General features: G+C 43.9%; 1 protein-coding gene across 1 annotated transcript in view; it reads left to right on the forward strand.

Moving 5' to 3' along the window:
- The first annotated feature begins 6278 nt into the window (after positions 1-6278).
- LOC109476999 (guanylate-binding protein 4-like) overlaps positions 6279-13299 on the forward strand; it is a 13754-nt gene continuing 6733 nt past the window's right edge. The window contains exons 1-6 of the mRNA XM_019778012.1: positions 6279-6553; positions 10124-10275; positions 10713-10995; positions 11228-11358; positions 12366-12486; positions 12612-12783. Coding sequence (XP_019633571.1) covers positions 10251-10275; positions 10713-10995; positions 11228-11358; positions 12366-12486; positions 12612-12783 — 732 coding nt within the window. The 5' untranslated portion in view covers positions 6279-6553; positions 10124-10250. The remainder of the gene's footprint in view (positions 6554-10123; positions 10276-10712; positions 10996-11227; positions 11359-12365; positions 12487-12611; positions 12784-13299) is intronic.

Here is a 13299-nt window from a genome sequence, read left to right on the forward strand (position 1 = left end):
ACCCTAAATCTAATACCAAGCCTAACCCTAGTCCTAAACACCTGACCTGTCAGTGTCACGTATGTGGTAGCTCAAGGATTCGGCTCAACACCGGGGCCTGGCCTACAAATACGAAGACCCAAACAAACAAATTTCAATCAAGGCGACTGCATCGCGTTACCACCTACTGTACTCGGTTAAACGCGGAGTTTTGCAGTGAAGGAATATCATACTGTACATACGGTTAGGTAGACGTGGACATCAAATATTACAATGATACATGTTAGTAGGGTAGTCTGGGCGAAATTATGCAAATGTCTGCACCGGACCCTAGGTACGACAGTAAGGGAATGGAGATACACACAAAAACCTTGCCCCGCCCATGGGCCCGCCTATATAACTCTTACAAAGTTGCTCAACATTTAAATCATCTCCCTTGGGTCACCTGTTTTGAATTTGTGTTGTACGTGTGTCAAACAGAACCCTTCCATTGACTGGTCCATCCTACCAGTGTTCTTTCCCGCTTTATCTACTTAAACATTTCTGGTACATCTTATTGTGTAAGTTGAATTTTCTTTATAGATAAATACACAGTTGACTAGGTCTTGTTTGAATTGTTAATAGCAGTAATTACCACCCACTACCCACAAACAACCTACCCACAGCTGCAAAGACAAATGAATTTGTTAGAGACCAAACTCCCATGCACACCCCGCTTTTCCGGATACCCCCATGCCTGGTTTGGCTAGCCAGCCTTTTTCATGTGCGGACGACGCAGTTCTTTGAGCAGAAGGTTACTAATCACACTGCGCAATCATCGGATCATCCTGCATAAGTTATGGGACAGTGCCGAAGTCGCGCGGAGGGAGCCTAGACCCTGCAAATGTGCATTATTTGCTGAGATGGGCGGGGGGTGGGAAGCGTCCAAGACTATCTTCCCTGACTTCGCTCTAGAAATCCCGCATTGCCCATACCTACGGGCCGGCCCCCACCGTGCTCTTCGGTGTTGCGGATGTCTCCGAAGAAATGGATGAAGTGATAAGGCGCGCATGCCTTATATGGGGTTGGTTAATTAGGTTATTACGGATGACCAATGAGAGCGCAGTGTAATTAGGTTACTAATCACACTGCGCAATCATCGGATCATCCTGCATAAGTTATGGGACAGTGCCTACGTCGCGCTGTCCTTACTCCTCGTCCCCGCTAAGGCATGTCACCTTATCCTTTCCTACACTTCCATCCGGAAGTATATCCCCACACTCATCAACTCCCTTACTACATTCAAAAACTGACATATAACGAAATGACTGGGAACACATTTTATTTCAAACTCACTGATATGTACGACCCTTTTCTACCGTGTCCGAAACAGTCCTTGAATACCAGCTAAAACCAAATCCGTCATCATGTTGCTGGTGCCCATCGACTTTCCATAAGAGTAAGAATCAACCGTTTTTTCCCCGATTGAGGGCATAATCCGAAGGGTTGATAGAGAACTGAGTGTCACTGTGTCAACCTGCGGCACAAATGCTGATACTTGTCAGGGCTTGTTTCTCCGTCCAAGACCTGATCTTAACTCACCTTTGAGCGTCACCCGGGTACACCTCTTAGGTGCATGACTACTTTCCTATGCTATTATCTGAACTGTATGTTCTCCTGGCCTCAGCACTTATGCGCACGGATGTCATAACATATCACCATCCTTATGAACACACACTCTGCCTCTCTCTGTTCCGATCACGTGGCGGGCGAAGACGCACTCAGAAATAGACCTTTGGAGCGTTTCTCCCGTCGTAACTTTCCCGTCTCTTATAATACGGTATTAGAGAGAGCGTTAAAATGGAGGTTGATTGTGCACGACTTTCCCCATCCTTATACATGGTTCAATGTACACATGACCAAAGAAAACATCCTCACAATTGATAGCCGTCTGCTCAGCAATGAGGTGGTGCCGATCTAAAGCCCTTCCTGACCTGTACGAGTGATCCTTCCAATTCAGTGTACATGTTTATTCCCGAACAAATGTATAAAATTTCCCCTTTCTCAATTTTTCCTCCCATACCCAATTCGTGCATAGAGATCCTAATAACAATTTGATTACATCGTTCTTGTTCTCCCTAAGGAACAGTATTATGGCCTCGGACTGTCTGGGATATTCTTGATCTCTTGCCAATGCACAAAGCCTTCTTGCTGACTTTATCCACGGTTTGAAATGCACTTGCACAACTTGGCTGGGATATCAACGAAGCCATGGTTTCTGACTCACATAAGAGCGGCCACCATCTGGTGTGTCGGGTCACGATCTGTTGAGCCCAGGCGGTGAGCCCATCTCAACAATTTCAACATCGTGAAGTTGATCAGGTCTTATAAACATTATGGCTAAGAAAATCACATAATACAGTACGTATAAAGGAGCCAGACGAAAATTTAGGAGTTCCGTCGTGAAAAGGAAATTCCCTGCGGAGCTATTCAGTAAGTGGTGGGAATCATCCACAGATCGTCACCCGTTTCAATTCCAATACGAACTCGCGGTACCTCTTATGCAATCGGTCACCCCAACGCTCAGTAAGGTGAGCTGCTATTATTCGACCTCATTACGCATCTCCCGAGCGTACGCAGTTGCGTAATGCAGCGCATTTATACCCGAGCGGGGAAGTCTTCACAATCCAAATCATACGGTGTACAAGCCGATACCTTTCTATACCACACAGTGATTCAAGAATTTGTCTGCACTACTTTCTGCATCCGCGTCATATAGACCCCCGGGGTCGTCCATAAATACTGTGTTCTGCGGCCTTAAAACGTGGTAAGGGACGCTCAAGTGAGGCCTCACCGACACTAACATGCACTGTGTAAACCTTGCCTTGCTCATCCGATGTAGCCTACTTCTCGACCTAATATCATTACGTGTTTTCACTAGTGCTTTACAAGCCCATGGTTTACAAGCGGTCCTCGTCAACCTGATGAACGAACGACTCCACAAGCCCATGACTAGAAACTGAGAACACAGACTGTCATTGCATGGGAGACGTAAATCCAGTTACGCTCCTCACGTGTCCTATCGCTAGGCTGTCCACCACTTAACTCACAAAACGCGGTTGCAAAGACAAGGAAGATAAGCGGTGCAAACCCGCTAGCGTGCCCAAAACCACATGACGCAACCTTTTATGAGATCTCTACTAACCAAACACACTCACGACGTGTTTATTCTTGTGATGATGCATCATGTTAACGCGGCCAACATCACTTTTAAACTCTGACCTTGAAAGGACTCTCGCCCATCACTTCTGCGGATTGTGTCCATGGCTCCAGCGTCAAACCAGCGCCCTCGCTAAAGCCATGGATAACTGGTACATACTTGATATTGATTGCCATCGATCTCTAGCGTTTATCTGGTGACCAGCTTGTCACCTCGTTGTACCAACGGTTACTGAGAAATCTCGTGAATATCCGCACACCCTGTATGCTAAATCTCCACCTGGAGACCACCTTGTCACCGTGATCTTGTCACCTCGTTGCACCGCCATGTTATGGTACATCAAGTGAATATCCGCACACCCTGTGTGTTTGAAAGTACATTGACATTGTACGTGTTCACCCGGTGATCATCTTGTCACCTCGTTACACCGTCATATTGCATTACAATCTAGTGAATATCCACAAACCCTTTGTGTGCGCTACGTCTTCACCTGGTGACCATCTAATCACCTCGTTGCATTGCCATGTAACAGTACAACCTCTAGCGCAAACTCTTTGCGCTAATTTTCACTAGGTGACCATCTTGTCACTTCCTTACACCGCCGTGTTACAGTACAGTCTAGTGGATATCCACACTCCCCACTCCCTTTGTGTGTGCTAAGTCTTCACCTAGAGACCATCTTGTCACCTCGTTGCACCGTCATGTTACAGGACAATGTAGTGAATATCCGGGCGCAAGTCCTTGTACTAAGTCTTCACCCAGAGACCACCTTGTCGCCTCTTTGAACTGCCGTGTTACAGTACAATCTAGTAAATATCCGCAAGACTATTTATGCTAAATCTTTACCCAGTAACCACCTTGTCACCTCGTTGTACCGCCGAGTTGCAGTACAGTCTAGTGAATATCCTCAAACTCTTTCAAGTCTTTGTGCTAAACCTTACACTCGGTGACCACCTTGTCACTTCGTTGTACCGCCATGTTACCGTACAGTCTAGTGAATATCCTCAAACTCTTTGTGCTAAACCTTCACTCAGTGACCACCTTGTCACTTCGTTGTACCGCCGTGTTGCAGTACAATCTCGTGAATATCCTCAAACTCTCTGTGCTGAACATTCACTCGGTGACCACCTTGTCACCTTGTACCGCCGAGTTGCAGTACAATCTAGTGAATAGCCACAAACTCTTTGCGCTAAACATTCACTCGGTGACCACCTTGTCACCTTGTTGTACCGTCGAGTTGCAGTACAATCTAGTGTATAGCCACAAACTCTTTGCGCTAAACATTCACTCGGTGACCACCTTGTCACCTTGTTGTACCGCCGAGTTGCAGTACAATTTAGTGAATAGCCACAAACTCTTTGTGCTAAACATTCACTCGGTGACCACCTTGTCACCTCGTTGTACCGCCATGTTGCAGTACAATCTAGTGTATAGCCACAAACTCTTTGCGCTAAACATTCACTCGGTGACCGCCTTGTCACCTCGTTGTACTGCCATGTTGCAGTACAATCTTGTGAATATCCGCACTGATTTCGGCCTACACGCCCCTTGCGCATAGCCAAAATTTGCATACAAAAGAGATTGGCGCCACGTGCAATGCTCCTGCACGTGCGTTCCAAATCACAGACAACCAATATTAGCATTAGAAACCAGAACAAGCACAACACCGGCAGTCCCGGTTCTGAATGTCCAAACTTTACACCAAACTACACGAAAGCTGGTTATCACAAACCGCATCGAAATCCTAGAAAATCCAAATCAACAATACAGCATCAACGAAACAAATGGCTAACCACAGTAAACCACGTCAGCGAAGAGACGATGCTGCAAGTCTTGCCGGAGCCTGAGCCGGTCGCCTGCCGCTTGAGGCTGTCCCGGCTCCGACGCTCGAACTGAACTTCGCCGCTGCCCCGCGGCGTTGGCTGGTCTTGAGTGGTGGGTCCTGTTGCTCTTCCTGCTGGCTGCTGCTCCGGAATGGGGTGCCTTTTGCTGGGGGCTGGAGGCTGGACTTGTCCCTCGGCCGGGAGAACTTGCTGTACTCTGCCTTGCCCGGGTTGGTCTCGTTGTTGTCCTACTGTGCGTGGGTTCCTTCCGGCTTCAGAGGTGCTTGGCTTGGTTGCTGGAATCCATACTATAAGACGACAACAACAACAACGTGCATGTCAGAACAAGCTCGTCAGACCAAATTTCCCCAACCCGAGCAAGCCTCCGCCACGCGAAGCAGGTAGGCTAAGTCGTGGAGCGCTTTGGGAAAACTTGACTCGAGTCGCCCTCCCTGAGTAACACTCAGAAAACAAAATGCTGAAGCCCACCCTTCTAAAAACCCAAACGAGAAACAAAACGTATCAGAACAAAGAGACGGCGGCCCCACGTGCGCCCGAACTCCCCGAACGTACTGTTACTAAAACAGGCCTGGTAAGCACCCAGAAATGCAGAAAAAACGTTTGTAAAAGAGAAACGTTACCCTCGCCGCAGCCCAAACCTTTTCTTGGAGCAAACTTGCTAGCTTAACGAAGGAGTTCTGCACGTGGGGACCGGGAAAACTGCTGGGCTTCAGGGCTTCACTACGACCCTAGCCTGCTGCTCCTCGCGGTGCGGACGGCTCCGAAGAAATGGATGAAGTGATAAGGCGCGCATGCCTTATATGGGGTTGGTTAATTAGGTTATTACGGATGACCAATGAGAGCGCAGTGTAATTAGACGCAGCTTTTTTCGTGCAGACTACGAAGGCATTTTGGCAGATGACGCAGGTGTTTGCGCAGACAATGCACGTGTTTACGCAGGTGAGGCAGGTAAGTACTTGTGGGCCACCGTAGTTGGCATACTAGTTGGTGACCCAGATGGCCTTTTCAGGTTGTTTGTATAGAACGGCGTCCAACAATTACTAAACTCCGTTCTGCCTATTGTGTAAATTGTTAACCAAAAAATTATATATAGAAAACAAAACTTTCTAATTAATTAAACCATAGCTGAGAAATGATTCTTCCTAGATTTAAAAAAAATCAAAGCCTTTGACTTTCCACCTGTACAGCTGAGTGGACTTGTCCCGTCCCAGGTGACTTTGCTCACCCGGCAGTGACGTCATTGCGTTGTGCTCGTTGTTAAGGAAAGGACAGGTTTGCGAAGTGCTGCAGCCTGGTACAGTCCTGCTAGCGCTCATGCGTGTTACTCAATTGATATCAGGTGAAATTGGCTACTGGAGCACTTGTAGATTGTTGAAACGACCGTTTTTCTAGCACTAGTAGCAGCGTCAAATGTTTTGCAAGACCGGAAGTACCTCAATTGAAGTGTAGGACCGCTTCACTGCAAGTAGTCCTTCGCTGTGAGTAGCGGAGAAAGAGAAAGAGAAAGTACAAAATAAGTGAAAATGCTAAGGTAAGTTTTTTTATTGATTAAATGTTTATATAGACTACTGATTTTACGGATGTTGTACTCTATAATCACGTAAGAATGGGAAAGTGATACCAATTGATGCAGTTATATTTTATTTCGCGCTGTTTCTGTCAGTACGCAGGTATGCAAGTGTATTTACCACATTCCCTGAAAGAGAGTCATTTGCCTTGATATCGAAATACCTGTGGAGTGGCATGTAAGATGTGATTATCATATAAATTACACAATACAGCACATGTTTTTCATGTGGGTGTGGGTGTGCCAGCGTGTGTTTGTGTATGTGTGTGTTTCGTGATTATGTATATGTGTGTTCGGCCAAGCCAAGAAGATATGTGTGTGTGCGTTTGTGTGTGTGTGTGTTGCTGTGTGTTTTTTTTTTGTGTCTTTGTGTATGTGTTTCTGTGTGATGTGTGTGTGTGTGCAAACTATGTGCTATCGTGTGCACTCCCTCTCTCCAACGCAAAATGTACTGTTCCATATTAACCTTTTTGATTAAGTTCTCTCCAGCATCATGTGTCCAGTTTACCACGGTATGGCATGAAATATAAATATCAAGGATGCCACTCAGTCATCTGCTTGTGCCTAGGGACGACTCTATGAGACGTTGGCATTCACATAACTCCGTGGTAACCCTTTACCGCTAACCCTACGCCCCCAGGAGACCAGTCGAGCCCGTCGGAATGCAAACTTTAAGGTGTACCCAAGGAGGTTAATGATAGCTATGTACATAAAAATCAAAGCCGGTCCCGCCGGTCGCGGGGACAATAGATCGCAGCGGGGGAAAACAAAGGGGCAAAGTTCTTATAGAGAACTTTATTGACACAACAAAAGTACAGCGACTTCCGTAAGGTCTTCTTATATGACCTCCTTGGTGAACCCTATCCCAAGCAGCCGAATAACACCTAACTGTTATTTATTAACCCATTTTATCCGTTAAAAGTTGAAGCCTTATGGCAAACATCCAACCTAAATGTTTTTAGTGGCGTTTGTGTTCGTGTGCGTGTGTGTGTGTGCATGTGTGTGTGTGTGTGTGTACATGTGTGTGTGTGTGTGTGTGTGTGTGTGTGTGTGTGTGTGTGTGAACACGGCAACTCGAGAAAACTAAATTGTCTTGATATTTAGTAGGTCGGTAGGTCTTGATGAGACTTCAAAATGCTAAAAAACTGGCCTGGAGGCTTGTTATGGAACTGCAGTGGAACTTTTTTGGGCCATGGGGGGATTTGTTGAGTGGAGTTTTCGGGAATGGTAAGCGTTTTACCGACGGTTTGATTGGTGACCGCTAGAAGGTTGTGACTCGTCGAGCAAAGGGGCGTGAACACCTCCCTGCCCTTGTGACGTTTATTGCGGGGAGTTCACACATCCAAGCCAAACGTTGATAAGTGTTTTCTAATAAGGCTTTCAGGACGCCGAGTGCAAGCAGACTTGTTGGGTGGCCAGACCCTCTCTTCCCGGCAAAGACCCTCGGTGGAAAAACCGTCCCTCTGTGGTCCCGGCAAAGACCCTCGGTTGAAAAACCGTCCCTCTGTGGTCCCGGCAAAGACCCTCGGTTGAAAAACCGTCCCTCTGTGGTCCCGGCAAAGACCCTCGGTGGAAAAACCGTCCCTCTGTGTCATAACTCGCATTGCTCTCCAAAACAAGAAAGGCTTTTTAGAAAAGCTGGCCCTGCTTTAAAAAAAAACAAGACTAGAGTTCCACAATCTCATACCTTTGCCAAATCATGTGAACCTTCATGACTGAGAAATTATAGATTAGTCCCCCTGATTATGTAAATAGGATTCTCAATGGCATGAATTATATCGAAAACGTTCCGATTTTCATATCCCCCTAGTAAAAACTTCTCTTGCCCAAATGTCGGTTAGATACAAAGGCGTCACCTTATGGAATAAACTAACTCCAGCCCTAAAAAATCCTACGTTGTCTCTTCTCTCACTCAAACAAGCTTTGAAAAACTATCTGATTAACGAACCTAGCCCCCTGTAGTAGTTTTATTTAATATTTTCTCCTATTATAACTCATACCAATTATTATCATTACCTTATTTTCATTGTCATTAACTTATACCATACATTATTTCATTATCCTTATTGTATTATTTCCATTTTCTATTGTATTATTTCCATTTATTAATTATATTTAATTTTGTATAGTTTAGAGGAGGAGGGCCTAGTATAAGCACGCCATGCTTCTCCCCTCCTCCTGCTCCTGTTTTATCATTGTTTTTTATATTATTATTGTCCGTCTTGTTAATGTGCAAACAATAAAATCAAAAATCAAATATCCGTTGGTCATATTTATCAAGATTTATCATAATGCCATTATAGCAGTTTCTCATATATTATGCAAATGAGGTCATTATTTGAGGAAGTTATGTTTAATAATGATCACCTTCACGTAAGTTTCAAATACCCCAAGTATGAAATTCCAGGCAGATACCACTTTTGAATTATAAAATTTTCTCACTAATTATGCAAATTACATCCATATTTGTATAATTGTAATATTATTATGTCAAGCATCACTTAAGCTACCTACATACCAATTATCAGGACGATCCATTGATCAGTTCTCGAGTTATCCTCCTTTAAACGCTTTTCAACAAACGCCCCTGCAGTTCAGAGCAAGCAGCTAGGAGAATCAAACTCATGTCACTTCTTCCCCAACACAAGAGCTATCTACTATCTAGATTATGTGACCTTAGCATACCTAAATCATGAGATACTAAGGCGGAAGTTCTGCTGCAGTACCATGGCAAGTCGTCAGTCACCAAAATCATTTCGAGTTCTTGTGACCTCAGTGTTGTATAGTGGTGTTATGTTACATCTTTTGGGGTCATGTCACACCCCCTGAAGCAGACGATTCCAACCTGGGGGTTCAAAGGTCAGTTCTTGTTTTCCTTCATCAGCTGCTATGTGCATGCTAGCGCTTTAAAATGCAGTAGTCGAAGCGTGTTTTTTTTCCACAAATGGCAACTAGACATGTTTAGCTATCCCAAGGATGGGAGATTTTGGAGATCCAAGGTAAGTGTAGTTTGAAGGCTTGAATATGCATGCTTTTGTATAGAAACCTATGAGGATTGGATTTGGTGGCGCGTCCCCTAATGACGGATCGCCAACCCGGAAGTGACTTTCGCGGCCTGATGACATTTGCAATCTCCAAGCAGATACATAGTGGCATGGGAAGTTAGTCTTTTAGCGCTTGGCCATCAAACAGAAACGGGGTGGCATGGATCCTGTCAATCCACAGTAGAAGGCTTGGAAGATTCCATTGCTACATGGGGGTATAGACTGTTGAAATGCTTTACATTTTGAACAGGGGTGATTTAGGAACAATCTATTTGTGTGGGAGGGGGGGCAGGTCTATTTTTAGTGCGGGGGGTGTGGTGAACCATTTGCTGCGTTTGCTCCAAAGGAAATACCGGCCTTTCTAGTACATATTTATCCTTTTTTTATACAATGTTTTATTACGTTATGTAACACATTATATAACAATGTTTATCATCTAGTAAGACATGAGCACACAGAAATAAAAAAAATTCAATGCTATATTTTTCAGGAAGGGAAATAAAGAGAAACACAACGGCTGATGATGGTAATGACGCTTAATAACACCACCGTCACAGAAGTAAACGAGCAGGCTTGGCATGAGAGACTGGACTAGTGGTACACTCGAATAGAAGACCATGGAGAAAGGCGAATTTCATAGTGGTAGGTACTGGATTCTAGTGTTTTTGTTAGGCAGCATTATAGAAAAAAATTCTGTTAAAGTGTTTGACACATTACTGATCCAACAACATAGGTGCTTTCTAAGGATAATTGTTTACAGTGTATTTGTATTTATATGTTACTTGTCTATCGTATGACTATGTGTGTAGTATATTTTAATTCCATTGTTGCAAGTTTCCTCAGTTAAAAGCTGTCCTTCATCTTTCCTCCATAGTGACATGGAAGTAGAATGAAGGTGTAGCATTCTGGACTCCTAGCTGTAAACAAAAGCTGGGCAATAAAAAGGTAGTCTTGTGGTATTGTTGACTGAGAATCCTGAGGTTCTGGGCTCGAAACCACGGCATGCCCCTGTGCTGTGTCTTTGGAAAATGCACAAAATACTGCTTAGTTTCTATCATGATATTGTTCTTTATCTGCAGCAGACATATCGTGGTTACATTCCAAGCTCGGGTTCAAGGTGGAGGAGCTGAAGCCGAAAACAGGTGGAAAAGTAGTCAAAGGCTCGTCCATCCCGCTCATTCTGCCAAACAATCTGAAGTACAACGCGTCCACCGCTGGAGTCGAGAAGGTACCCGGCGCCAAACGAACAAGCCTGTACGTCGTTCCCGAGGCCTCAGAGCTACTGGAAGGGATCAAGGAGCCCGTGAGCGTCCTCTCTATCTGTGGGCCCTGTCGGTCTGGTAAAAGCTACATCCTCTCCAGGTACTTATGGTCTTACCCATTAGATTTTGTGTTTTAACTTAAAAGTTTTGGTCTCAAGACCTTCAAGCAAATAAAGTTATGGAGAAGTCCATGTACCCAACGAAAGCAAGAGGGTTTTGTAAGGCCTCTATGCCTATTCATACATCGCCGCGAAGATCATGCCTAATCGGATTTGAAGAATATTTAATTTACACTGTTATGGACATGGCTCATGAAAACATTGGTGTTATAGGTTGCTGGGTACAGCCGATGCCTTTGAGCTGGGACATCTCTGGGACTCCCAAACGTATGGTATCTGGATGGGCACCAAGGTACTTCGGGGGAAAAACTTCACCATCGTGCTGCTGGACACAGAAGGCATAGGTTAGTGGTATTGTGTGCCTTACGTGGTGTGTGGGCCCTATATAATTATGCTGCAGGTAGGAGTGGAAAACAATTTTTTACAAGTCACCCAGTTGCGACTTACTTGCGAAAGGAAAAGAGTGGCACTTGTTCATAACAGAAAAAGCACTTGTACACTTGTAGTTCGTGCTGTAATCATCTTGTATTTTATACTACGAGGGTTAAGGGTCACAATAAACCGTCAACCCTATCTATAGACGGGGGGGGGGATATAGTGCCTGCGCCAACTTTTTTTTATCTGATAACGTATGAACGGCTTGAGCTAGAACCAGCAAATTGATGACACTTTCTATTTAGTCAGTTGTGTAAATGATTTTTCGTTTTGCCATGGCAACATGTTTCTGACAGGCGCTTTTCGCAAAAATTAGTAATTTCTGATTGATATTTTCACATTTTATGATACATTACATATGCTATTAACATTAACAACATTTTACGAGATTTATTAATAAAAATTATAATGTATGTTAATTTGATGACGTCATTAGTCAAATCCAAAATGGCGGACCATACATTTATTATTATTATCATTATTATTATCATTATTGTATACAGTTTTTTTTATGTCATCACAACTTCGCTTTTTTTTACATAAAACTTTCATACAAACGTCTTTGGTCCATTTCCATCGTATGTCTAGGCCGTATCGTGATAAAAATTTTCGAAAATTCAAGATTGACCATCCAAGATGGCTGGCAGCTTAAAGAGTACACCATCCTCTGAAAATTTCGTGGTAGTAGGATATACCGTTCTTGAGTTATGAAGGGGGGAGGGGTAGAATAAGCCCCCCAGTTCCACGAATGCCCAAAAAAGCGCAGTCTAAATAGGGCTAAAGAAGGAACATTGGATTTCAAAGAACAGAAAAGTCAGAAAAGGGCCGATCCCATTTGTAATACAAAATTAAGATTCACTAGAAAATACGTTTGATGATACACTTATTCGATAAAATACATTACATCAAATCTTAGACGCGGCTGGTGCCAGTGCTGACCAGGACGCCTCTATCCTGGTGCTGACGACCCTGCTGTCCTCCCAACTCATCTACAACTCACTCAGTGTGCCGTACAAGAGAGATCTGGAAAACATGCAGTAAGTGAACTGATAATACCATACAGTTTCACTTGCCAATGATGACTATTAAAATGGCTCTTAAAATCAATCATTATCTGTGCAGAATGAGATTTATGATTCATAATTTGTCTAAAATGCATCAGGTGCTTCATCAAGTTGGCTAGAGGGATTTCGGTTAGAAAAGGAGGGGTGACGCGGATTTCAGCGTTTCATGAGTTCTTTCCAGACTTCCTGTGGCTGTTACGTGACGTATCTCTAAAGATGGAGAATGAGAACGGCGAAGAAATGGATCCTACCGAGTACTTGAAGATTCGGGTAAGATATCATGTGTGTTGTATACCATTAAGGCTAAAAGAGACAATATTAAACTAGAAAGGCCAACATTTGCTTCGGAGCAAATGTAGGAATTTCACTCCATACCCTTCCCCAAACAAAAATGAGAGATTCTAAATAAATCATACTGCAATTATACAAGGACAAGCTGTTTGAATCTCGACAGGTATTTACAAAACTGGCACTTGGCAATTATCTCCCTTTTTTTTACAAAGATACAACGACACGCACTTTAAATCTCGACAGCTTTACTTTACACTTTTGACGAGATTGTAACTACTACTAACGGAAGCAAAATTTTCACGGTCTGAGAAAAATGGACATGTTCACGGAACTATATATTCACGGTGGTGACAGTTGCAGGAAAAAGAAAGTCCAGGAATTATTTCCTAACTGTAATGATAAGTTCACAATACAGAGGTGACAGTGAAAACCGTGAACATTGACCCCCCGCTTGCGTTGCGGTACAGTGAAAAAAAATCGGGAATTAGAGCAATC

This window comes from Branchiostoma belcheri, unplaced genomic scaffold (genome assembly GCF_001625305.1).
Source record: "Branchiostoma belcheri isolate BF01 breed outbred unplaced genomic scaffold, Haploidv18h27 scaffold4, whole genome shotgun sequence".
In the NCBI taxonomy this organism is placed as follows: Eukaryota; Metazoa; Chordata; class Leptocardii; order Amphioxiformes; family Branchiostomatidae; genus Branchiostoma; species Branchiostoma belcheri.